This window comes from Semicossyphus pulcher, unplaced genomic scaffold, assembly GCF_022749685.1.
Source record: "Semicossyphus pulcher isolate SPU_LCO1_2020_fin unplaced genomic scaffold, fSemPul1.0.p SCAF_9, whole genome shotgun sequence".
Classification (NCBI taxonomy): domain Eukaryota; kingdom Metazoa; phylum Chordata; class Actinopteri; order Labriformes; family Labridae; genus Semicossyphus; species Semicossyphus pulcher.
Genome location: NW_027211770.1, coordinates 23,169,896 through 23,192,423, shown reverse-complemented (window position 1 = coordinate 23,192,423; position 22,528 = coordinate 23,169,896). Strand labels below are relative to the sequence as shown.

The 22,528-nt window shown below is 39.9% G+C and overlaps 4 protein-coding genes across 4 annotated transcripts; 2 read left to right on the top strand and 2 right to left on the bottom strand.

Annotated features, from left to right (window-relative positions):
• The first annotated feature begins 219 nt into the window (after positions 1–219).
• mecr (mitochondrial trans-2-enoyl-CoA reductase) lies at positions 220–4,507 on the top strand. Its single transcript, XM_069655771.1, has 10 exons — positions 220–512; positions 1,728–1,825; positions 1,968–2,099; positions 2,195–2,338; positions 3,092–3,194; positions 3,407–3,509; positions 3,601–3,674; positions 3,758–3,818; positions 3,911–3,983; positions 4,070–4,507. Exons 1-10 carry the CDS (start codon positions 316–318, stop codon positions 4,231–4,233), a joined length of 1,149 nt encoding a protein of 382 aa, XP_069511872.1. The 5' UTR covers positions 220–315; the 3' UTR covers positions 4,234–4,507.
• A 100-nt stretch (positions 4,508–4,607) lies between these two features.
• smpdl3b (sphingomyelin phosphodiesterase acid like 3B) lies at positions 4,608–7,538 on the bottom strand. Its single transcript, XM_069655770.1, has 8 exons — positions 7,478–7,538; positions 7,160–7,373; positions 6,840–6,937; positions 6,588–6,731; positions 6,308–6,477; positions 5,898–6,078; positions 5,615–5,748; positions 4,608–5,457 (listed from the first exon to the last, which is right to left on the bottom strand). The coding sequence occupies exons 1-8, from the start codon at positions 7,536–7,538 to the stop codon at positions 5,095–5,097; spliced, it is 1,365 nt and encodes a 454-aa protein (XP_069511871.1). The 3' UTR covers positions 4,608–5,094.
• A 1,241-nt stretch (positions 7,539–8,779) lies between these two features.
• rpa2 (replication protein A2) lies at positions 8,780–14,572 on the top strand. Its single transcript, XM_069655772.1, has 9 exons — positions 8,780–8,897; positions 9,081–9,175; positions 9,416–9,517; positions 10,716–10,829; positions 11,253–11,327; positions 11,559–11,675; positions 12,702–12,830; positions 13,464–13,558; positions 14,118–14,572. Exons 1-9 carry the CDS (start codon positions 8,885–8,887, stop codon positions 14,203–14,205), a joined length of 828 nt encoding a protein of 275 aa, XP_069511873.1. The 5' UTR covers positions 8,780–8,884; the 3' UTR covers positions 14,206–14,572.
• themis2 (thymocyte selection associated family member 2) lies at positions 14,541–20,662 on the bottom strand. The gene is made up of 6 exons (XM_069655768.1): positions 20,560–20,662; positions 20,084–20,224; positions 19,599–20,009; positions 17,814–19,006; positions 17,457–17,571; positions 14,541–16,524 (listed from the first exon to the last, which is right to left on the bottom strand). Exons 1-6 carry the CDS (start codon positions 20,660–20,662, stop codon positions 16,412–16,414), a joined length of 2,076 nt encoding a protein of 691 aa, XP_069511869.1. The 3' UTR covers positions 14,541–16,411.
• Between the last annotated feature and the right edge of the window lie 1,866 nt (positions 20,663–22,528).

Genomic DNA, 22,528 nt, shown 5'->3' with positions numbered 1-22,528 from the left:
TGAGGTTCTAGATTACAGGAAGTGAATTTTTAGAAAAAACCACTGATTCCTCTTATTCTCTGCATGGCAACTCCCTGAAACTCACTGTACCATTTAAGGTTTTGGTTTCAACTTATAGCAGCGAATGAGAGAATGGCCGAATTCATCCACAAGAGGCGCTGTTCTCTGTTTATATTTTCAATGACACAACCTCATGAGTAAAATCCAATATGGCCGTACAGTTGGAGGAATGCTAGCAAAACCCACACTTCAATTGGCAAATATTATCATTTAGTGTTGTTGTCTTTACAGTTTTAAGTCAATTCCCGTGTCGCGATGTGGCTGCCACTTAACACAGTCTGTTTAAGAAGACAGGCAGTCTGCAGAAGAAGCGTCGCCATTGCTCTTTTAAAATGTTCAAGGCACAGGGGTAATGCTAACGTGTCTCTCTTCACTCACTCAGCTGGACTGTCAACAAAAACATGCAAGGCTCTGCTTTACAGAAAACACGGGGACCCTTCTAAAGTTGTAAAGTAAGAGTGCCTGTCTTTAACATTGTGAAACATATCGTTTATTCGTCGTGTTTGTCGCACATGCGAAAGCTAGGAGCTAATATAAGGCTAGGACCGTTGGGAACCAACAGTACAATTTAGGGAAGCTGCTCTTCAATGGGGCTTGGGCGGTTAACCAGACGTTAATTTGCTATGTCTTTATTTTGTAAGTCTTCACTTTTGTAAAACTGATAAGTGTTTGAAACCCATTCTGAAAAAAACATTTATCTCACCTTTGTGTGGCTTATCCAAGTAAGTTTTCATGTGTGGTTTCTTTTCAAACTAAACTATTTAAGTTACGAGAAGCAAGATTTACTGGTTGGTCAGCCAAATGTACGCATGGTTAATCTCCAACTCTGTAAAAAACATATAGCGCAAACGCACAGCTGCCTCCCTTAGCTTTTCTATTGAACCATTCAGGACTCTTCCAAGAGGCTTATACAGTATGTGGCTAATGTGTCATTGTGCTAATCTGGGTTATTATAGTTAAAGAAAACTAAGACTAAAACTAAAACTAGCAGTGAAAAAATAATTTCATTAACTGAAATTAAAAACTACAATTTTCAAAAAAAACTAAAACAAATTAAAAACTGTGAAAAACAATGAACAATGCAACACAAACTAAAACTAAATAGAATTGCAAATCATAAAAACAAATCAGCTTAGTTTTCGTTATTTTTCTCGGGAGACACTGGCCTCATAAAAAGGACTAATGAAAATCATATTTCATGTCATGCATTTTTCCATCCTACCCTTTTCAGCATCTTTAAATCAAGGCTTTCCTCTTAATACCTTAAAAACTAAAACTAAGACAAAAACTAAACTAAAACCAGTCAATTCCTCAGGAAGTAAAACTACTTATGATCTTGTGAAACTAACTAAACTAAAAAATAAAAACTAATGAAAATTTCAAAACTATAACAACTCTGGTGCTAATGTGTTGTTTTATTTTTGATTAACACTTTAAATAAAGGGAGGATTTTAGCTACAACAAAATTCTCCAAAAAGGCAACAAATCCCCCCACCTGATAAGTGTTTCCATCTTGATAACATTTTGGCAACTTAAGATGTAAATATCTTCTCAACTCTTGAGAAAAAACATACATTTGGATGCTTTCACTTAACCAAAAACAATATGGAAGACACAGGTTATTGTATTTTAGATGTACAATATAACATGAATGCTTTGGTTGCCAGGTTGGAGAATATAGATCTGCCACCTTTAAGCTCAAAGGATGTCCTCGTTAAGATTCTGGCTGCTCCTGTCAACCCATCTGACATCAACATGATTCAAGGTTTGCTGTTCACCTCTACACCAGACAGTAGCCCGATTTGAAAGCAGCTCCTCTGATATGAACAAGATAGCCAAAGACAAAAGATAATACTTAGTTTTCTAAGATAAGATTACACGTTATTTATTTGACAGTGTTTTTTCAGGTACTTATGCTATCCTGCCTGACCTGCCAGCTGTTGGGGGCAATGAGGGAGTGGCTCAGGTGGTAGAGGTGGGCAGCCAGGTGCAGTCCCTCAAAACAGGAGACTGGGTTATACCAAAAGATGCTGGTTTAGGTAAGTAAAAGCTTTAATTAACTGAAGAGTTCATAGGATCACAATTATGTTTCACAAAATTACACCATAAGAGTTGTGTGCCTTTCTGTGAGCAGGGACATGGAGCACAGAAGCTGTGTTAGCTGAGGACGATGTCATCTCACTACCCAATAACATTCCTTTGTTGTCGGCTGCAACACTGGGGGTGAATCCCTGCACTGCCTTCAGGATGCTGTCTGACTTTGAAGATCTGAAGGAAGGTAATTATTTCCAGACACAGGGTGATAACATTATTATTCTTCCCATAGAAGTCTGGGGGGTAAAAGGGGGACTGAGTATACAGGGCTAGAGTGTGAGAAGGGCCCACAGAGATACAAGAATAAAAACTATGTATTTGGGGAGGGCCAACGCCAATGCTTAGGGCAGTGGAAGGCTTAGGGGGATTATCTTTATCTCATAGTTCTCCCCAATCTCAGATCCCATCGACTATAGTCTGACGATATTGCCTCTGGGGACAACAGTGAACATGCCGGGTTTGTGGCCAGCATTTAGCGATAAACGACTTCCAGTCAAGACTTCCTTTTCCGCATGATGCATCGTTTACAGAAAAAGAATAAAAAAGAAACCTTTGCTGAAATTACAACATCATGGTTCAGATTTGTAAATAGAGATTCTGCCTCAAAAAAGTTGGTTTATTTGTTTCATTAGCCCCTAGGTTGCGCAAGCTGTCAGCAAAATATGACAAATAATATTTTGAAAGAGTAGAAAGTAGAGAGGTCTCTGAGCCCTGTCCTGGTCAGGTTTATGGGTGGATATTTTACAACATGAACCTTGGAACCTCCATGAGTATTCATAAATCAACAAGCAAATTGGTAGACACATTATGAGAGCAACATAGATAAAATGCTAATGAAATAATAATCTAAATTGTGATTTGATTTGAAGTTATCTTTAAAAAACATGATACAGTGTGCTTTGCCATTTATGTTTCCCTCATTCTGCTGTCCTTGCAGGTGACTCTGTTATCCAGAACGCAGCAAACAGTGGAGTTGGACAGGCTGTAATACAGATTGCTGCTGCAAGGGGAATAAACACTATCAATGTCGTCAGGGACAGGTGAACTCTTTGTGATTGAATCACTGGTTACATTCCTCTTTACCTTAAAGTATACAAAGTCTTTTTCATTAGCTCAGGTTATCAGCGTGTCCCTGAAAGCCACCTGACTGTGTGATAGTGGGTTCATTTTGTCCAGGAGTAACAGAGGTTTTTCCGCGTGCTCGAATTTATGACTGTACTGAACTTTTTCATTGTGTCGTCCTTTTGTAAAGGCCAGAGTTCACACAGCTCAGTGATAGGCTGAAGGCCATGGGAGCAACTCATGTGATCAAAGAAGAGGCACTGAGGCGGCCTGAGATTAAGGAGCTTTTCAAGGTCTGTGGGTCTGAAGACCAGTTAAAAGATATAATCATGTGGCTTTGGCTTGACAGTCCCAATTTCATTATTTTTTTTTTCTTTTAAAAAGATTTGCCCAAAGCCTAAACTGGCACTGAATGGAGTCGGAGGCAAGAGTGCAACAGAACTGCTCCGTCATCTACAGTGAGGATGCTGAATTATCTCTGTTGATACGATCTAATGTCTTACTCTAAATCATAAAATGCCACAATTCCCATGTATTACAGCTTTGGAGGATCAATGGTGACGTATGGAGGGATGGCCAAACAGCCAGTCACCGTCCCTGTGGTAAGGTTAAACCACCTAGTCCTCCCAGATTAAACATTTCACAGAAACACTTGTTTTCTCGATACACAGTTCACTAAACTTGTTCTCTCCAGAGTGCTCTTATCTTCAAGGATGTGAAGGTTAGAGGATTTTGGGTCACACAGTGGAAGAGAGACCACTCAAAAGGTGATTCAGCACAGACTTTTCTTGTTTAAAGATCAAAATATCCAAATATTTTATAATAAGTTTAACGAGAATTTGTTCTTTCTTAGATGGAAGTGCATTTAGATCCATGCTGGATGAACTGTGCTGCCTCATCCAGCAGGGAAAGCTGACAGCTCCAGCCTGCACAGAGGTGAGCCTGGAAGACTACAGCAAAGCTCTGGACACTGCAATGCAGCCTTTCACTTCAGCTAAACAGGTCCTGATCATGTGAACTCACTCATCATCTGAACACTTTTACAGTCATGACCAAAGTTTATGAGCTAACTTGTAAGGTCTCTTTATCAAATACACTGACCAAGCTCAATAAATGTGTCTTCACAGCTGGTACGGAACAGATGATGTTATTTATGGACTTTTTTTATTGGAGCACTGGAGGATAACTGGAAGTGTTACTTAAATGCCTTGTACTTTAGCCTCCTGAGCTCAAACATTGTTTCTACTTATTGCAAATAATTATTTAATCACCACCAATAAACCAAGGTGAAGAGGCCACCCTAAAGATTGCTGGAGCCAAAGGTTGTTTCTTCCCTGCTGAAGTACATCTAGTCAGTGACGCACTTAAATTATAGATGTCATTTAATTTCAAACATATCAAAACAAAACCATGCATTACATAATATCCTTGAATCGCAGTTTTAATGCAATAACTCCCTGAAGCTACAAAAATATATATATTAAAGGGGGGTATTATGCTAATTTAATGCATCATATTTCTTCTGTGATACCTGTGGAGTAGCTTAGCATAATTTACAGTTTAAAAAAATCATCACACTGGTGCTCTGTGCAGGCCCTCATACAGCCTCTGCCTGAAACCACTCAGTCAGCTCTGTCCCTTTGGGAAACCCCGCTGACGTCACAAAGTGCAGCATGTAGAAAAAGCTGTGTGAAACCTGACGTTCACAGCAGCTTGCTGACTGAGCTGAGAAGCCTGGGGATTACTCCAACATACTTTTACCTACAGATTTGAAACTTCACTTTAGTATGGACATCCAACATTGTAAAATTCTATGTCTTAAAATGTGAAACAGCATAATACCCCCTCTTTAAACATCATCTGGGATATAAATTATTACTACCGGTTAGCCAACACCAGACTTACAGCCACAGAGAGGACAGGCAGTAACCCACCAGAAATGACAGCTGCCCCTTCTTTTAGCACACATTGTTCATACCTGTCAAAGTCTACCTCTCTGGCTGCGCACACATGGTCAACACGACAGTCACTGTCACACTCTGTCAGGTCATAGCTGACAGAGTTGAACTCATAGTACTTCTGCAGGTAGCAGTGGTCATTAGCAATGCGCTCCAGAGCCTGATGCATTGAGGAGGGGGAGGCATCTGGCACTCTGAAGCTCTCTGTGAGGCGATACTCCTTTTCCCACCGTCCACGGGCTGAATTAGCGTGAGTCAGGTTCAGATAGTAGGTCACCACATCCTGAGTGTGTTGAAACGTTGTTTCAAAACATAAACCAGAAAAATGCAAATTAGGCTCTTTTGCTGAGGTTGCAAATTCTCTTGAAATACAAACTGGCTTAAAATTGCAGCATAAAAAAGTCTTGGAATTAAAGCTGCACAGACTGGCTTTGACTTACTTTGACTACTAGTGTTTGGGTGTCATATTCAAAGACACGAATCCCAGGGTTGTTGGCTCCATCCACGACACCAGGAAGTGTTGTTTTCCATGGCGTGACTCCCGGGCTGAGGAACATCGTACTGATAGGAGAGCCTGCAGAAACAGAATGGCCATCGCCTCTGATTACCACAGTTGCACGAGTCAAAATGTAATCTGGAGATCTAATGCAAGAGATTAAAATGTAAAAAACAAAATATCTAGAATGCCAATCATGCAAAACATGTGCAGCAGTCTGAGCTTACCCTCTGAGTTGTAGAACATACGGAAGCTATCGGTATGATGATGACCGAAGAACTGTCCATGTATGACTGAATGATGTTTCTGAATTAAATCCAAGTACTCCTTGTTGAATTTAGGTGTGAACCAGGGCTTACTTCTCTTCTTCTCAAAGAAACCGGGGGGAACGTGGCCAATGATGTAAACCTGTTTACATCAGGGAAATCAGAGGAAACAATGTAGAGTTAGCAAACAGGTAGCAGTTCATCTTTATGCAAGGCCGGATGCAGATTAAGGAAGTGTGACAGGTAAATCTTTTCCGTGACATTATAACTCATACCAGGAGTACTCTTCCTGTAACAAGGGTTAAAAAGAGGAATAAGGTGTTCACTATATGCATGAAACATTGTAGGACATGGATAGACAAGATGCTTGCCTTTTCTTTGTTGTTGGCGGCCTCTGTAAGAACCTGGTCTGCCCAGCTAAACTGGTCTGCAGGATCATCCATGTTCTCAGTCAGCTTGTTCTGGTCATAGTAGAGATTAGTATTGAGGACAAGCATCCTGAACCCTGTTCGATTCAGCAGCTTTTCTGTATAATATCCACCTTTGGAAAGAAAAATATTTAAGAAATTGCATTAAACAATTTGTGGCTATGTTTCAGTAATAATAAACATCCAAAGAACAAATCTTGGAGTATCAAAGGAGGCTCTCCACCTTTTTGAAATGTTGTTTTTGATTCTGGATCCAGCCAATTGTGCCACATTTCTGCTGTTTGGTTATAGATGGAGTTTGAGGCTGCAGGAAGCTGGCTCTTTGGGTGGTAGTCATGGTTGCCCAGGGCAGAATACACTTTAGTGGCTAAGGAAGACAGTGATTTCATCATTAACATGATTCAATCAATTTTCAACACTACAGTAAATGTCTTTTCCCTTAAAAACACATGATGTCTCTTGACCTCACACTTACTTGGAAAGACCTGGTTTAGGATTTGGGTGAGGTTGCCGATAATGTTCAGTACTGCTTCTTCTCCCAAGTCCCCATTGGGTATATGTGGTGTGTCATCTCTGACAAGCAAAACAAAAGATAAGTTATAGTTGGTGAAAGTCCACTTGAGTAGAATAGGAATATAATTTACAAATGAGAAGTATTTTCTAAGTTTGGCAATAGGCTACAAAGCTAGAAAAATAGTGCATGATGACAAAAAACATAAATATGGACTTGGGACCCAGCAAGATCAAGCCCAGCAGGTTGCATGAGAAATAATTCAGCCTCATACACCGACATACCCTGTCCACACGATGAAGTCCGGGTCTGGCAGAATATCCTTCATGGCATACACTGAGGAGTTGATAAGGTGCCATGGCGAGTCACAAGCATAGTCTCCAAATATCCCCGCATTGGCAGCAGGTCGTTTGCCGCTTGATGCGCACACAAGTTCAGGATTAGCGGTCAGGTTGAATGTATGGTCCCAGTGCTGATCCGTGATATGCCAGAAGTTTCCTGGATGAAAACCATGCGTAATTGCGCATGATAACTTGTCCCTGCACTATGACGAATGTTTTCTTCAATAGCTTACGCTGCAATAAGGTATTTTGTATACTTACCTGACGACGCAAGAACCTCTTTGAAAAGCAGACAAGATAGGAGCAGCCTGACTGTGGACATGTCGAAGTCTTTAAAGAAAGCTTACATCCAACAAAAGTCACGTCCAGGTGTGAGAGGTAAGTCTATAAAGGGCAAAGCAAGATAAGACACAGCTATTAATGACGCGTCTGTGGCCTGAAGGTGGCCTATGTGCAAGTAAAGCATTTTGTTCCCTCTGTTGTATAATTGCCCAGCTTAGGCTACAAATTGCCTATAATAAAAAAATGTACACACACAAATGCCCGTTTGTTCTGTATTAAAAGGAGAAATAGCTGCTTTATAAATAGATGTGCCATAAAAGGCACCACATACTGTTATCCGGGCACTTCGAGACTGAAACCATTTATAAGAACTATTTTTATTTAGGCTAATCATAGGCTAAAGATAAAATAAGCGGGCATGCTTTTACAGTCTATGGCACGATCATTTGTTATAGTTTTCATACATGGGCCAACACAAATAACAGCTTTTTTTATCCACCTCTTTATGATTATATAGTTGTTTTTGTTACACCGTAAAAGTAGCATGTCTGAGTAGGCTTACAAAAAGGGAGAAGCGGTTGGCATATAAATACGCTTGGTGCCAATGCTGCCTTTGGGTGATGCCCGTACTTCCCCACGCGTCGGTTTTACTTATTTGACTTTTCTTGACAGTGTGAGGTCAACTAAGTAAAAATCAGGATAGATAGTTTAGATTACCAACATTTTATACATAGACGGTGTATTGCGGCCGTTACCTTTATAAAATGGGCTGTACATTAGGCCCCCTGGGATAATCTGATATATATATTTTAAATATCTCACTGAAACTTCAGAACCTTGGTGATATTATTTGAGTATTGCGTATTCAGAGAGATCAAGTAGCCTATTCACACAGCATTTCACGGGGTAGCGATAGCAAATTGTGAGTACACGCATTATTTCCAACAGGCCAAGAAGGCAGCAAAGCCTTGGATATTTTCTGGTTTCTTTGTCCTGAGTAAGGTCTGTCAGGCACTCCTATATTCAGGGCTGTAAACGGACCAGCGCAATTACGTCAACAAAATCTAGGCTAAATAGACTCCAAATGTAACTCTAGGGCCAAACTTAAAAGCTGGAGGCACGAATAATGACGACAAAGACTGTAGTTCTACACACCAAGAGAGAAACGACTGTCTGACAAGCATAGCGCAGGGCAACAATCTATAAAATAACATCCGAGTAGGTTTCGCGGGACTTCTGCTATGCGCATGCGTTGTACATTGAGTTTGGCGCGCGGGACAACCCAGGGAAGACGTCTGTTGAAACTACGTGCAACTGTTATCCCTGTTCAACAGTGTCCGAAACGTTTGAGGTTTTACTTTATTAACTTATTTACAAGGTGCCGTCATGTGGAACCAGGGTGAGTTTAATGTCCACACTGTGGTGCTCATAAAGTGGTCATGTTGGCTTGTTGATACTGTCTGGCTGCGGCTAACGTTAGCTTGACTACTAAGCTTACGTGCCTCTTTGTTATTGTGTCATCCGTTGGAAAGAAATCGTCCCTTCCCTCCCATTCATGTAACTACTTTTTGTACATTTTCAGGAGGATTTAATGCGACAACTACAGTCGGAGGTTACACTCAGTCTCCAGGAGGCTTTGCATCACCGTCCTTATCCCAGGGAGGAGAGAAGAAAGGGGTTTGTACTGAAGTCTACAACGTTACACACAACAGCTTCATAATCAGCTTGGGAGGTTGAAAGCTTTAGAGCAATGACATTATGCTGAACTTCAATCAAAACAGCATCAGCAATATGTAATATAAACATAGCCATCTTTTCCTATTTACAAATTATAGAACACAGTCCTTATACTAATGGAAATACTGACACCTGAATGGAAATACATTGAAGTCAAACTGTTTTGTGTTTGTTTTGCAGAGAACTCGTGCCACACAGATAGTCCCCTGCACAGTGTCTCAGTTGATGTCTGCATCCCAGGCTGATGAGGCCTTCAGAGTTGGAGATGTGGAAGTTGCTCAGGTAAGCTGAAGCAAAGCAGGGACAGAATGGTGCAAGGATATCAAAATAGTGTCTTGTGGTGCAGTTGTCAACCAATCATTTCCTTTATCAACATTCTGGGTTAACATAGAGTACATGGCAGAGAAAATGTCAGCCCGTAGTGAAGGATGCTTATCACAATTTTCATTGGCTCTAACTAATGTCTTTAAATAGCCCATTTTGTCCTTTAGGCTAGCAACTAATGATTTAACCATTGATCTGCCTGCAAATAATTTTGGCCTATTTTTAAACATTAAAGCTGTGAAAACTACTTCTCCCTATTACCCAGAGCCCTAAGTGATGTTTTCAGAGACTTCTTTTAATAAACCAAGCATCTGAAGCCCATAGACTTAACGTACAATAAGAATTTACAAGGTAAAGCAGCAAATACTCACAATTAGGAAGCTTGAACTTGGAAATTTTGGTGTTTTTGCCTTTTTTCGATCTACAAATCATTAATCAACCAAGCCTCCAACTAACTGAAACCAATTTTATTAAATTAACAATTGTATGAAAATGAGGGAAGTAAATCCCAACATTAAAGCTAGAAGTACCAAACAGATGTTTGACAAATATAAGTTGAATGAAGATTCCTGTATCTAAATTAAATTACTACAGCGGAAAGTTTAACTGATAAAGCAATATAACCAGCTATGTTGATATGATTCATCCTTTCTATTTTAAAAGCTTAAATGCCAAACATTTCCAAGTCTAATCTTTCAAACGTTAGTGTTTGGTCCGTTTTTTTCATATGCTAATAAACGGAATATCTTGAATCTAAAGGAGGCAATTTTGATACATAATCAGATGCTCTTGGAAATAATCTGTGCTCATTTTTTTGTATTAAAAAAAAAGATGATGATGATGAAATATAATCAGCCACAGCTCTTTTACTTAACTGAACATAATCATTGAGGCACATTTTTTAGTGATCAAATTTACCGTTGAATTATGCTGTAGCTTGAAGTTTGGTACAGCCTCTGTGCAAGTAGTTTTTAAGAGAAAAACTGTCCCCATGTAACCATAACAACTCATCTGTTGATAATAAAAAGGCAGATGGATTATTTGATGTCACTAAGACAAAATACACTACAGCTAATTGTTACACCACTATAATAAATTGTTTCCATTCAACTTTATTAAACTCACTGTTGATTAAAGCTCATGTTCTGTGTCAAAGGTTACCTTAGTGGGCGTCATCAGGAGCACAGACAAGTCCATGACGAACATCCAGTACAAGGTTGATGACATGACAGGTGCTCCCATGGATGTGAAGCAGTGGGTAGACACAGAGGTAAGCGAGGGGCTTTTACTTGCTCAAACAATTTAAAATGGAGCTTTTTATTTGACTCGCTTATGTGAGCAGCAAGGACCAATTGTCTTTTTAACAAATAAACCTGTGTTGAAAAAACCCCAACACCCACCAGGCAACACTATAGGTGGTTTCCTGTTCAACTGACACTTGATTGTGTAGATTAACTGCTGCAAGAATAACACTTACATATAATTTTTTTTACCATTGAATTTCACACATACATGAGTTCACAGATAAAAAAAGACCAAGACCACATGTTCACATAAGCATGTGCTGAATCTACACGTATTGAAAAGCTGAACAATGTTGTGTTCTCCTTTTTCAGAAGTTGCAGAACATCGTTCTTTGTTAAACTACACAAATCTATCTTGGTAACACTGTTTGTGTCTTTTGTTTTTATAGGACCCCAGTGTGGACAGCACTGTCCTGCCTCCAGGCACATATGTCAAAGTCTCCGGCAATCTGCGCTCCTTTCAGGTAAGCTTTCTGTCTTTAAATCCTCTCCACAGTGCCCAGAGACAAATAGGAACTTAGCTTTATGCTCTTTTCCAATTTTATATGACAATATGAAATTGAAGCTGCTAAAAGATTTAGATTGTTTCATTAATGTTTTACGTATTTATGAAGTCTCACAGAGCCGTTTACTCTCTTTAGATCCTGTGTGAATTCATCTTATAAAGTTTATATCTTGTCTTCCTGTTTCTACAGAACCACAGATCCGTTGTGGCATTTGGCGTTAGGCCCCTGGAGGACATGAATGAGATCACCTCTCATATGCTTGAAGTCGTGCAAGCTCACATGGTACTCAACAAATCTCAGACCACGGTGAGAACTCTAGTGCATAAAACAAGTTTATCGTAGGTCACATGGACAAAGAGAGGAAGTAGGGTTAGCTATCAGCTCTTATAACAACCACCAATGGTAAAGAAAACCTTGTTTAAGTTATTATTGAGAAAATTATCTTAAGTTTAACCATAGACTATAAAAAGATGGACGACATGACAGCTCCCTTAGAGTGAAGCCAAAACATCTCTATCGCCCCCTGCTGACTGGCTGCAGTATAGCTCATAAAGCCCGCCTCCTCCATGTTAACGGATGGGACATGAGTCAAACTATAAAATCTAAATACACGCCAAAAAAAATTTTCTGTCATTATAGTTAGTTCTTATCATGCTGACTTACGTCCAAGTGTTCATTCAAGTTTATTTTTAATTAGTTATTAGATGCTGTAAAAAGGATGATTGACAGCTCTGTTGACAAATATGGCTTCTGCAGCCGATCTGTTCCGGATTAGCAGAGTAGAGGAGGAACGGTGAGAGCAGACGTAACTTAAACAATCACTACAGTAATTGAAGTTTACATATCTGTAAACGTCTGCTTCAGACCAACACAAGAAGCTGTTCTGCTGGGATCCGACCTGTGGGATCCTTGCTGTTTTTTCCCTTTTTTTTTCTCCAATAATTTAAGTGTGTGTTTTGGTTAGCGGAAGTGGCTACGGCGGCTCCACCCACTGATCTCTACTGCAGAACTCTGGCTTTAAATGATGACACCCGGGCTATCACAGGGCTATTTTGGCTTCAATTTCGTACAATGAGAGCAGATGCAGACACGGTGTCCATCTTTACCGTCATTGGTTTAAATTGCCATCACATGTAGCAAGTACTGACATATTTCAAAGTCACGTTGGTGGCCATCATCATCAATTACCAACACTTGTTATGCAGCTGTTTTCCACTGACGTGACATGTCATGGTCAAATAGCTAATAACACATTTCTAAGAACTGATGTTTGGGGATGTCCGTTGTGCTGTTACCATAAAAAGTTACAAGACAGTTTTGTTTCTCTTTCAGCCTGCTGAAGGAGGAGGGATGAGCAGTAACATCACACCCATGTCACGGCCAGATACAGGAAGCATGGGAGGGAGCTATGCAGGTGCTAGGGAGATGGTTAACAATGGGTTAAGCGCAAACCAGAATCAGGTGAGACTAAATTGATTGATATATAAATATATATTAATATTTGAATTAAAAAATGCAACCTGTATTTATAAAGCACCTTTTCTATGGTTATATGTTACAAAGGGCTTCACAAACAGCTTAAAATACTTAGTCTTAACAAATAATTAAAAATGCTGACATACAAAACATTAAACAGAAAAACAGATTACAAATTTACACAGAAATAAACGCCCCATAAAAAGTTGTTTCTTCCATTATCATATACAGAAGGTGAGCACAGAGGTTTCCTAGATACTGACCGCACACTGAATGTCACTGTAAATGTATGTACTAACATAAGCAATTTGATATAATTTAAAACTTTTGAACCAATGGAAAGGAAACAAGAATATTTACACTACAAATTACTGTAAGAATTAACAGTGATTTGTAAACACAAAACCTCTATTGTAAGACGCACTTTATTTGCACTAAACATTGCTTAGTGTCTCTTACTTCCTGTTTTCCTTTAATAAAACTATTAGATTCATTACACGAAAATAACTTTTAGGAAAAAGGAAGTTAAAGAAAAGACAATGTGTTTGAGTTTAAAGCCGCTTCGGTCTATTTGCAGTTGTGTGTGTTTTAAATGTCATTCATTGTTCATCTCCCCAGGTGCTGAGTTTGATAAAGAGCAGCCCCGACCCGCAGGGCATCAGCATTCAGGAGCTCAAGCAGAGACTCAGTGCCATAAGTCTGGCTGTCATCAAGTAAGACACGTTCTGTTTCTGTTCTGTGATGTTCTTTTCTTAATTTGGACAGTACAGTCGGTAACTTCTTCTTCCTAATGCAGAGCGAGGAGTTTATTATAAATGTGCTGTCGGTTCAGCCCTTATTTCAAAGTTACATTTTAACTAGTTTCGTTTCTCTTTTACATATGACTTTGAGTCATGTTTGTTCACTTTAGCTGAGTTGACCACAAATGTCATGAGGCTGTATCTTTGAACCATCAGACTATGCTTAAAAGATATGAGTCTAAAATTAACCTGGTGCATGAAAAGAGGCTTCCTCTTCAAATTATTAACTTGTGAACTGAACTCCCTGTTTGTTCTAGCCGAGTCTTGTCTCAGTCGTACAACCATAAATATTTAAGTAACTATAATATTTAGATTAAGAAAAAGACTAAATGTAAATGTGTCAAAAAGCTACTTCTTCAGTAAAGATAGAAGTCAGTAGTTAATAAGTTCTAACGTTTGATTTTCATTACTTGCAGTTCTTATTTTAAAAATACTGTTGCTACACTATTCATGTCTTTTTGTGTTCTTACAGGCAAGCAGTGGAATTCCTAAGCAATGAGGGTCACATCTTTTCCACCATCGATGAAGACCACTACAAATCAACAGACAATGACGATTAAAAACATCTTTGTATCATTGGGTTACTTATGTGAATTGAATAGTATAATAGCACACGGCACACATTCGTATCCTCTCTGACCACATTTCTGCTGAGTGAAATCCTGTGAACCGTTTCTGTTAGGGTTCTGTGGTTGATGCTAGTTGAAGAACACATGGTTTATGTTTGATGAGGCCATTTTGGTTTACATATCCTGAAGAAGCTTCTGCTAATTTGCAAGTCCCAAAGGTGTTGTCTAGGAAACCGTTGTATACAGTTGAAACTACAATTCTGCACCTCCACCCCTCTTTACAATGTAAAGCATTTTGTAATTTTAAAGAATTGGAACATATGCACTCAGTTTATTTTTGTCTTTATTTCTAACTTCTGCCAGAATTAAAAGATTATACAAAAACATTTCAGTGAAAGCCTCTTGTTATAATAACTTACACAAATATCTAAAACAGTGTTTCTCAACTGGCCACATTTTTTTAACCACTCAAAATTATTTAATTAAAATCTTTGCAGTTTGCACAAGAAGAACATTCCCTCTATCAATGAACAGCCTTTATTCAACAGATATAAACTTAAAAAGCTCAACATAAAGGCAACCGCTGTGGGGTTCGACAATGTAACTGTAGCTGGGATTACCCAATCAGTGGATACATGGAGTGTGAATAAACTACACTACTACCGCATGCATGTCATAGGAAACCCACGCCCTTCAAAATAAAAGCACAGCATAGACTTTTGTTTTTTCAAGCACACTCCCACAACCCACTTTTGGGTCCCGATCCACCAGTTGAGAACCACTGATCTAAAACATCATAATATATTCAGCAAAGAAAGTTTCATGCCCCACTTTTAAAATGTCACTCTTATTTGAGACACCTCCCACCCCCTTTCGGTTCCATCTATACAAAATCCGATGATTAACAAGCCTAACAAGCAAATGTATTAAGATTTAAATATGTAAATAACTCATCGACATTTCCAACTTCTGCTGTGAGACCACAAGCTGCAGTTTGCATTCTTTAACTCAACTGTGTCCGCCTGTTGCAAATTCAGTTTACTGGATGGATGTGATGAAGAAATCTACAAAATTATTTGGTATTTTGATAATTTAAACTAAAGTGCTCTAAAACCAACATTTAGTTCGCCGGTAAGATGTTCAGAGTCCCCGTATACAACTGTTACGCAGTCTCCAATGTCTCTTTCAGTGACACAAATACAAAACAGGATTTGACACAATGTATAGCACCCTTACTTATTCTCAGTTCATTAGTTTGCTGGGGCGACTTACAGAACTTCTGCTATCTCTTAAATGCGTGCTGGAGAGGCCGCAGACATGCTATTTTATCTTTGTTTGTGGTAAAGCTGGTGCCTCTCAGCAAAAAGAAGTACTATAGAAGTCTGACATTTACAGTAAGTGTAAATACAATAACATGTAACCCATTAATGCCTCTGTGAAGCTCATAAATGGGCCTCTTTTCAACAACAGGGTATAAATTCAACTCAACAGCTTAATACAATACAATAGAAGCTACAGCCCCCAAACTAACATATTGTTAGATCAACTACTCACTGACAAGTTTGAATAATACGGTAATAAAGTAAGTCATATTGTACAAATAATACAGCCATAAATAAAAAGGGAAGTATCTGTTCAATCAAATTACATGGCAAAGCTCCGGCTTTAAAACCGTGACATGGGTTGAGCGGAGGGAGTAATGGTGAAAGGATGGTGAGTAAAGCTGACCACATGAGAGGCAGAGGTGTTATGTTTTGTACATAGGAGGATGCGGTCTGCATATCAAATGATGTGACGGCCAGCTTGCTACTGCGTAAGTCTCCACACATCACAGTAATGTCTCCCCTGAGCTTCTGCCATAAAATAGTTTCCTATTGAGTAACTGGCTACCAAAAGCCCCATGGGGTGCTATAAATCTAAAATATCTCATAGCTCATCACGGAGACATTTATAATGTTAAAACCATGTGTTAAAACTAATGCATTTTAGCATGAACTTAAATCATAAGTTTCAACACAGGATTTCATGTACAGTTTGCTTGGTTTGACTCTAAAGTCTCACAATGTAAGACTATGCCTTGGTACAAAAGCGTAGCAACATAGTGGAGTTTAAAAACTGCAAAAACATTTTCCTTGGTCACTCTTAAGTTCCCACTGCATAAATGTGGTATTTTGCTGTTGCAGTGAAGCATTATTTGTTAGTAGAACATGACGCTCTCCTGTGCTTTTTTCATCATCTCAAACAAAGTGTCATCCACTGTTTCGTAGTCATGGTCGCTGTCCACATCAGCTTCCACTTCACACAGGGGCACTGCGGAAAAAGAGGTGACGGGTTAAAGATATAATCTCTAAGATTCTCATTTAAATAAATGTTAAGTCACTATCTATCGACGAATGAGGTAACACAATGGTCCACTGATGAAAGCCTTTGCATTTGCAGTATATAGTGTTATTGTGGACCGGGTGTCTGTGGCGACATTCGCTGAAAAAAATCACAAGCGGCGCCCAGTTAGTGACGCGTTTTCCATCACGCCAGTCTAAACAGGAAAGCGACCGTCACAGAGGAAAATCAAGAGTTACAACCGTGACAAATGAAGCCAACCGTAGACATCTGGTTATCTAGGACGTTTGCTCCGATAACTGCCTTTTATCGCCATAAAATGCCTTCAAATAGAACGAAACTGAGAACCTCGAGATTATCACTTTAATTAATATTTTTCTTTGAGGGAAATTCAATTTATAGTCGACACTGTTTAGAAATGATCATGAGTCGATCTTGCTAACAGGATTTCTCAGTTTGATACAGCTCACTCCTTTGTTTAAAAGAAGTGGTTTAGCCCGATGGCGCGTAATGTTTCACTGTGATCATTATGAAGAAGAGGAACTGTAGAACTGTAGTTTCTCTTGAGGCAACCACACATACATTTCATGCTATTAATACCTACCATATCAGTATAGTCAGTATAATCAATATAATATAGCTAAAAATAGTCCTGAACAAACTCTACTATACGATACGAAGCCGATGTTCCTGCTCGTTGACATTAGTCGAGAACTACGACGCTCCTCTGTTTTAATTAACGTAATTGAGCTTTTTGTAAATTGTTATTACATATTCATTACATTTTTAAAACCGTATATCTTTAGTCGATAAACATTTTAAAGACGGGGGATTAGTAAAATATATTTTACCATCAAAACTTTCCGTTAAATTTTGCCAGTGTGGTCTGGTAATAGCCTCACCTGTTGTCTTTGCTGGCTCCCTTTGTATGTAAGTGTTCGGCAGAGCCTTTGCTGATGTTATCTCATCCGTGTGTTTACGTGGTATGACCGGAGGGGGCAGGTCATCTGAGGTGTCCTGGACAGTAAAAAGACGGAAAACATACATTTGTATTGAACAGATAACTTGTTTTACCGCAACAAAAAGAGGAAACGCCTAGTCTGAGATTTCCTGAAAGTCTGTGTGAAAATGAGCTCACGCTGCGACTGTGGTGTATTTTACAAAGAAGCAAGAGACATGTGACAAACGGCGATGTCAAAGGTGAACCACAAACACATTGTAGAAAGCTTTGGGGAAGTAAGACATGCTGGCATACTTACAGGAGGCGGGGGAGCTGGCCTTCGTTTGCTATTCAAAGTCAAATCAGCTATCTCTTTGGTTGGGACGCTTTTGTCTGGTCGATGTTTGGACTTCTTGGAGGGCTTTGAAGATGATTTTAAAGACTGTGAACACGACAGATTTGGCTTTGGCGGGCGAGGTGGAGGAGCTGCGTCTTCGTTCCCCTGTTTTTGAAATTCATAAAAGAACGTGTCCGTCATCTCTGTGACTCTTTCCATGTGGCAATTAGGTGGTCGACCTACGGGCCATGGCAGGGGGTCTTTGGTGAAAGAGACAGACATAGAGAGCCACTTGGTTGGGATCTCAAAACAGCGGTCCGGCTTGTTTGGAAAGCTGGCCTGGATGACGGGCTCCAGCAAAGCCCCTTCTATTCTGAGAGATGCAAACCCAACAAGAGGATCAGTCTCGAGTTCAGTATCACGGCTCACCACTTTAACATCCAGCGGCAAATTAAACTCTTTCCCCAGGTCCTTGAGTTTGTACTTCTTATTATCAGCCAGCACCTCCACAAAGTGACCCTGCATGTACACAGGCAGCAGAACCTCCTCTCTTTCATCCTCCTGCTTCACCTCCTCGTCATCATCATCATCATCCCCATCATCCGGCTCTTGGAGGCGATGACACAAAAGAGTCTCGACTGATGGCTTTTCTCCCTTGCCGCTTGCACAAGGCAACTTCATCCTCTCGCAGCGTACGACCTCCAGCTGCTCGCCCACACTGAGGCCAGGCAGACCCTCCTCCTCATCCCCCTCACAGTTCCTTGTCACACTGACCTTCAGACCCGGTTCCTTGATTGAAGCAACATGAAGCTTGTACACTGAATCAAACTCTCTCGGCCGCCTCCGAAATCGTCCAGCATATTGTTGAGACACCAGAAAGAACTGCTGCGTCTTTTTGCTCTTCATGCTGGATAGTAAAACCATGGCGGAGGTCCCCGTCTTGTGGAAAACCAGGTGACGGCTCCTTCTGATTTCCGGCAGCCAGGAGCACTTGAACAGAGAGCGGTTTTCAGGGCTTTCCACTATCTCCACAACTACAGGGAAGGATTCTTCCGGCTGGGACTGGACCTCCGTAAGCATGAGCGGGGTCATAAAATTCAAATCCTGAGACATCTCGGTGACGTCGATCACTTCCACCTCTAAGTTGGAGGGAAACTTCACCGCGTGCTTCCTCACTGAACAAAAAATGAGAGAAAGTGTGTGAGAAATTGTTGTACTTGATTAAATGAAGAAAACAAAGGGTACAGTATGCTTTGTTAGCGAATGAGGGGACTTTACTGGAAGCTAAAAGTAGCGTTTCAACAGGAAAGGAGGCTCTTTTGACTGTGGATACTTACGCATTCTAAATCTTAACTAAAGTAAAAATACAACAACATTACCATCTGCGAAATGAAGTCATAATGCAAAAAAATGCCACCTGTTAGTGTTACATTATAAACAGAATGTTACATGATTAAATCCATTTAACTGATGTATGATGTTTCTCAATGTGGTGCTACATTTCAACACTTTTTTTTACAGTTTTAATCTGTTAAAATGCGTCGTATTTAATGTGCTCATCATCAGTAGTATATTTGCATCTGTAATGTAGTGAGGTATGAAGTGGCCGTAAACGGAAAACCCCTTTTAAAAAGTACGAGAACTACAAACTCATATTGAAGTGCAGTACTAAATAAGAAGTTACATTTCATTGTGTTTTAGACACATAAAAATAGTTTTAAAAAACTAGTAAACTAAAGTACTTATTAAAAAGTAGGTTATTCTCACTGTTCATGATGGCGTGGACCTGGTATACTGGACAGAGGATGAGGGGCACTTCGCTCTTGGTGGTGTTGATGAAGCGAAACCGTCGACTCCGCAGGCAGGGCGAGGACATGACCTCCCGCAGAGTGAAACACTCCTCGCTCTCACACTCCCTGAACTCTCCTTGGGCCGCGAGCGGGACACACACTTCTGCAGAGGATTCCTGTTGCCCTTGAACATGGCAGCGAGCGTGAGCCCCCTCAATGGAGAGCACCGTCAAATGTCTGCCGGCCCCCAGTGTGAAATTGTCGAAGGTAATCTTGGAGCTGCAGGTGAACGTGAAGGGAAGACAGGACTCAAGGCCCACAGGCCTCAGACTGAGCATCTCCTCCATTGAACTGTACGGCATCTGCTCAGGGACGACTTTGAACAAGCCTGAGAAACAACAAGAGTCAGTGATCTGCTACACAAAAAGCTGTTCTTACACGTTGTCTACAGCTAAGACCGACCTGTGTGGCTGATGGGGAGGTCGAACTTCTCATTGTTGCTGACGTCTACGCAGCAAACGGATAAGGGCTCGATGTCGATGACCTTTATGAGATCGCCCGTAGAAAGGCAGACTTCACTTCCAGAAAGTTCATATATAGACCCTGAAACAGAAAGTAAACAATACAGGAAAAAAGAGAAGATTAAATTTCAGGAAGCAGACAAATTAAGCTTACATTGCCGTTTTGTATTCTTTCTATTAACTGTGACACAATCCAATGAACCAAAGTTGGAAATATTTGTCAATTATTGTACTAAAACAATTCTCACTAATGTCTCATTTGGGTCAGTGAAAAAGAAAATCGTATATAGATATAAACTAATAGATGCATGCAGACAACACCGAAGTGGCGACAAGTACGATGTGTGGCAATCTCATTTCTTCATTTACAATCACAGCTTAATTTGCAATAAAAAACGACAATAAAAAAAAACCTACCTTGGAAATAAACCCCAGAGCAAACTTGTAGAATTCTAGGCAGACAAGATTTACTCAACGATGCAATGAACTCCTGAAGTGGCAAAGCAGTCGTGCCTGCCATGACTGCTGCCTCAGTGCGCTGCGAGCAAAAATGAAGGCAGATAGCAAGTGACGAGAGCAGCATAAAAGGCTGATGCGTTCTCAGTGAAAAACCACAAAAGCAAATGAGGAAGTTACAGGAGGTTTTTGCACAATGCTTGCATTCACAGACCGAGGCCAGTTAATATGAAGTCCTGTTATATTGAAAAGTTCTGAGTACGTTTCCAGCTGTTTATTGATTGCAGCATGAAGCTTTGATTTGCCATCACCAAGAGAAAATGATTCAAGACTCTCTTAGATGTATACCTTTAAAAGAAGGTTTGTCAAAATGTTTGCATGTGTGTGAGAGTGAGATCTTCAAAATACTGTGATGTGCACACATAACATTCCTAAAGGATAACATACTCCACTTTCAAATGGCTTGCATCAAATCTCTTTAAAAGATCCAACATCACTCATATTGGTTTTTACACGTCAAACACATGGCTAACTTGGTGGTCTGGTTAAACACAAAGTTTACGTGACAACTATCCACCCCAGTCTGCTACTCAACAACAGTGGTTAATACCTGACAGGAAAGAAAGACCCAGCAGGGCCAGAAAGGGGCTCCCAAAGGTCATGGGAAATTTAATTTTAATCACTTTACCCCCCTGTCTCCAAATCCTGGCCTTCACAGTATCCCTGCTTCATACAGGAAATGTTCCCCCGTTCTCACAAACTGCTAGACTACCTTTCACGACAAAAAGGCAACTCCCTCACTTCCTTTGCATATCTGCAGTGTGAAGAATCCTCCCACCTCTGTGGCATTACGAGGCAGCCCCTCAAGGCTTCTGACAAAACCCACAACACTTTCCAATTGAACATCAGACTCAGAGATCCACCTGCTCTGTTGTTTCAACCGCTTCAGGTATTTCCCCCCTTTTCCATGAACAAACTTGGTAATGCCGACTATTGTCAGACATCCCTTTGAGAAAACACGTATGTAGGAAACAGGAATGTGAAATTCTGAGTACAGTGTCAAAACACAACAGTTCACTCTGTACAAACACCTTGCAACAAACATCTGTGATGTTCCGGCTCTCAAACCACATCTCTTCACAACATAAGAATAAGATACATTTCAAAACCCTTTTGTCTGGAGCACAAAGCTTTTTATAGACAGATATCTGGGATCTGAGGACCTCTAGTGTTTCTTTTGGGCGCAAATAATTCTTGTTTACAGTGAGTCACTTACCTTTCTTTTTTGTGACCAACTTTTTGTTTTTGATAAGTTTACAGGTTTACATTACATTTGTCAATGACAATGCATGGTCATACCTTTATACTTGATGAACCCCCCAAAAAAACTTAAAAACTTAAAAAACTTAAAAGTGTTGACCAGCATAATTGTACTTTTTTTAGCTCCTTTTTTCCCCTTCCCCATGGGTCTCTTTCTGAGTGACACAAAACCAATAGAATATGTCTTAAAAATTATTTTTAAAGTATGTCAGAAATGAATAAATAATAAATAAAAGCATAAGTAAATAGTTTAGGCATCCAAATAACAATTTAAAATAATAATAATAATAATAAATAAAATAAATGTATAAATAAATAAAACATATGTACATATGCACACACATTTACATACACATACATATACATATATACACACACACACACACACACATACATATTTGTTATATAGTTCTGGTAGTGTTCAGGGCCTCCAATCTGTTCTCAAGTGTAGCTTGGCTTGCCCAGTTCATCCTAGCCACAGAGCGTTCCATAGATAGCATATCAGTTGAAGAGATTAATACAGAGCGTGTGGTAGTTTCCACCAAACCGCCAACATCTTTTTTAGCTGCAATGCATGCTAAATACCACAGCAGTCTTTGTGTGTGATTGA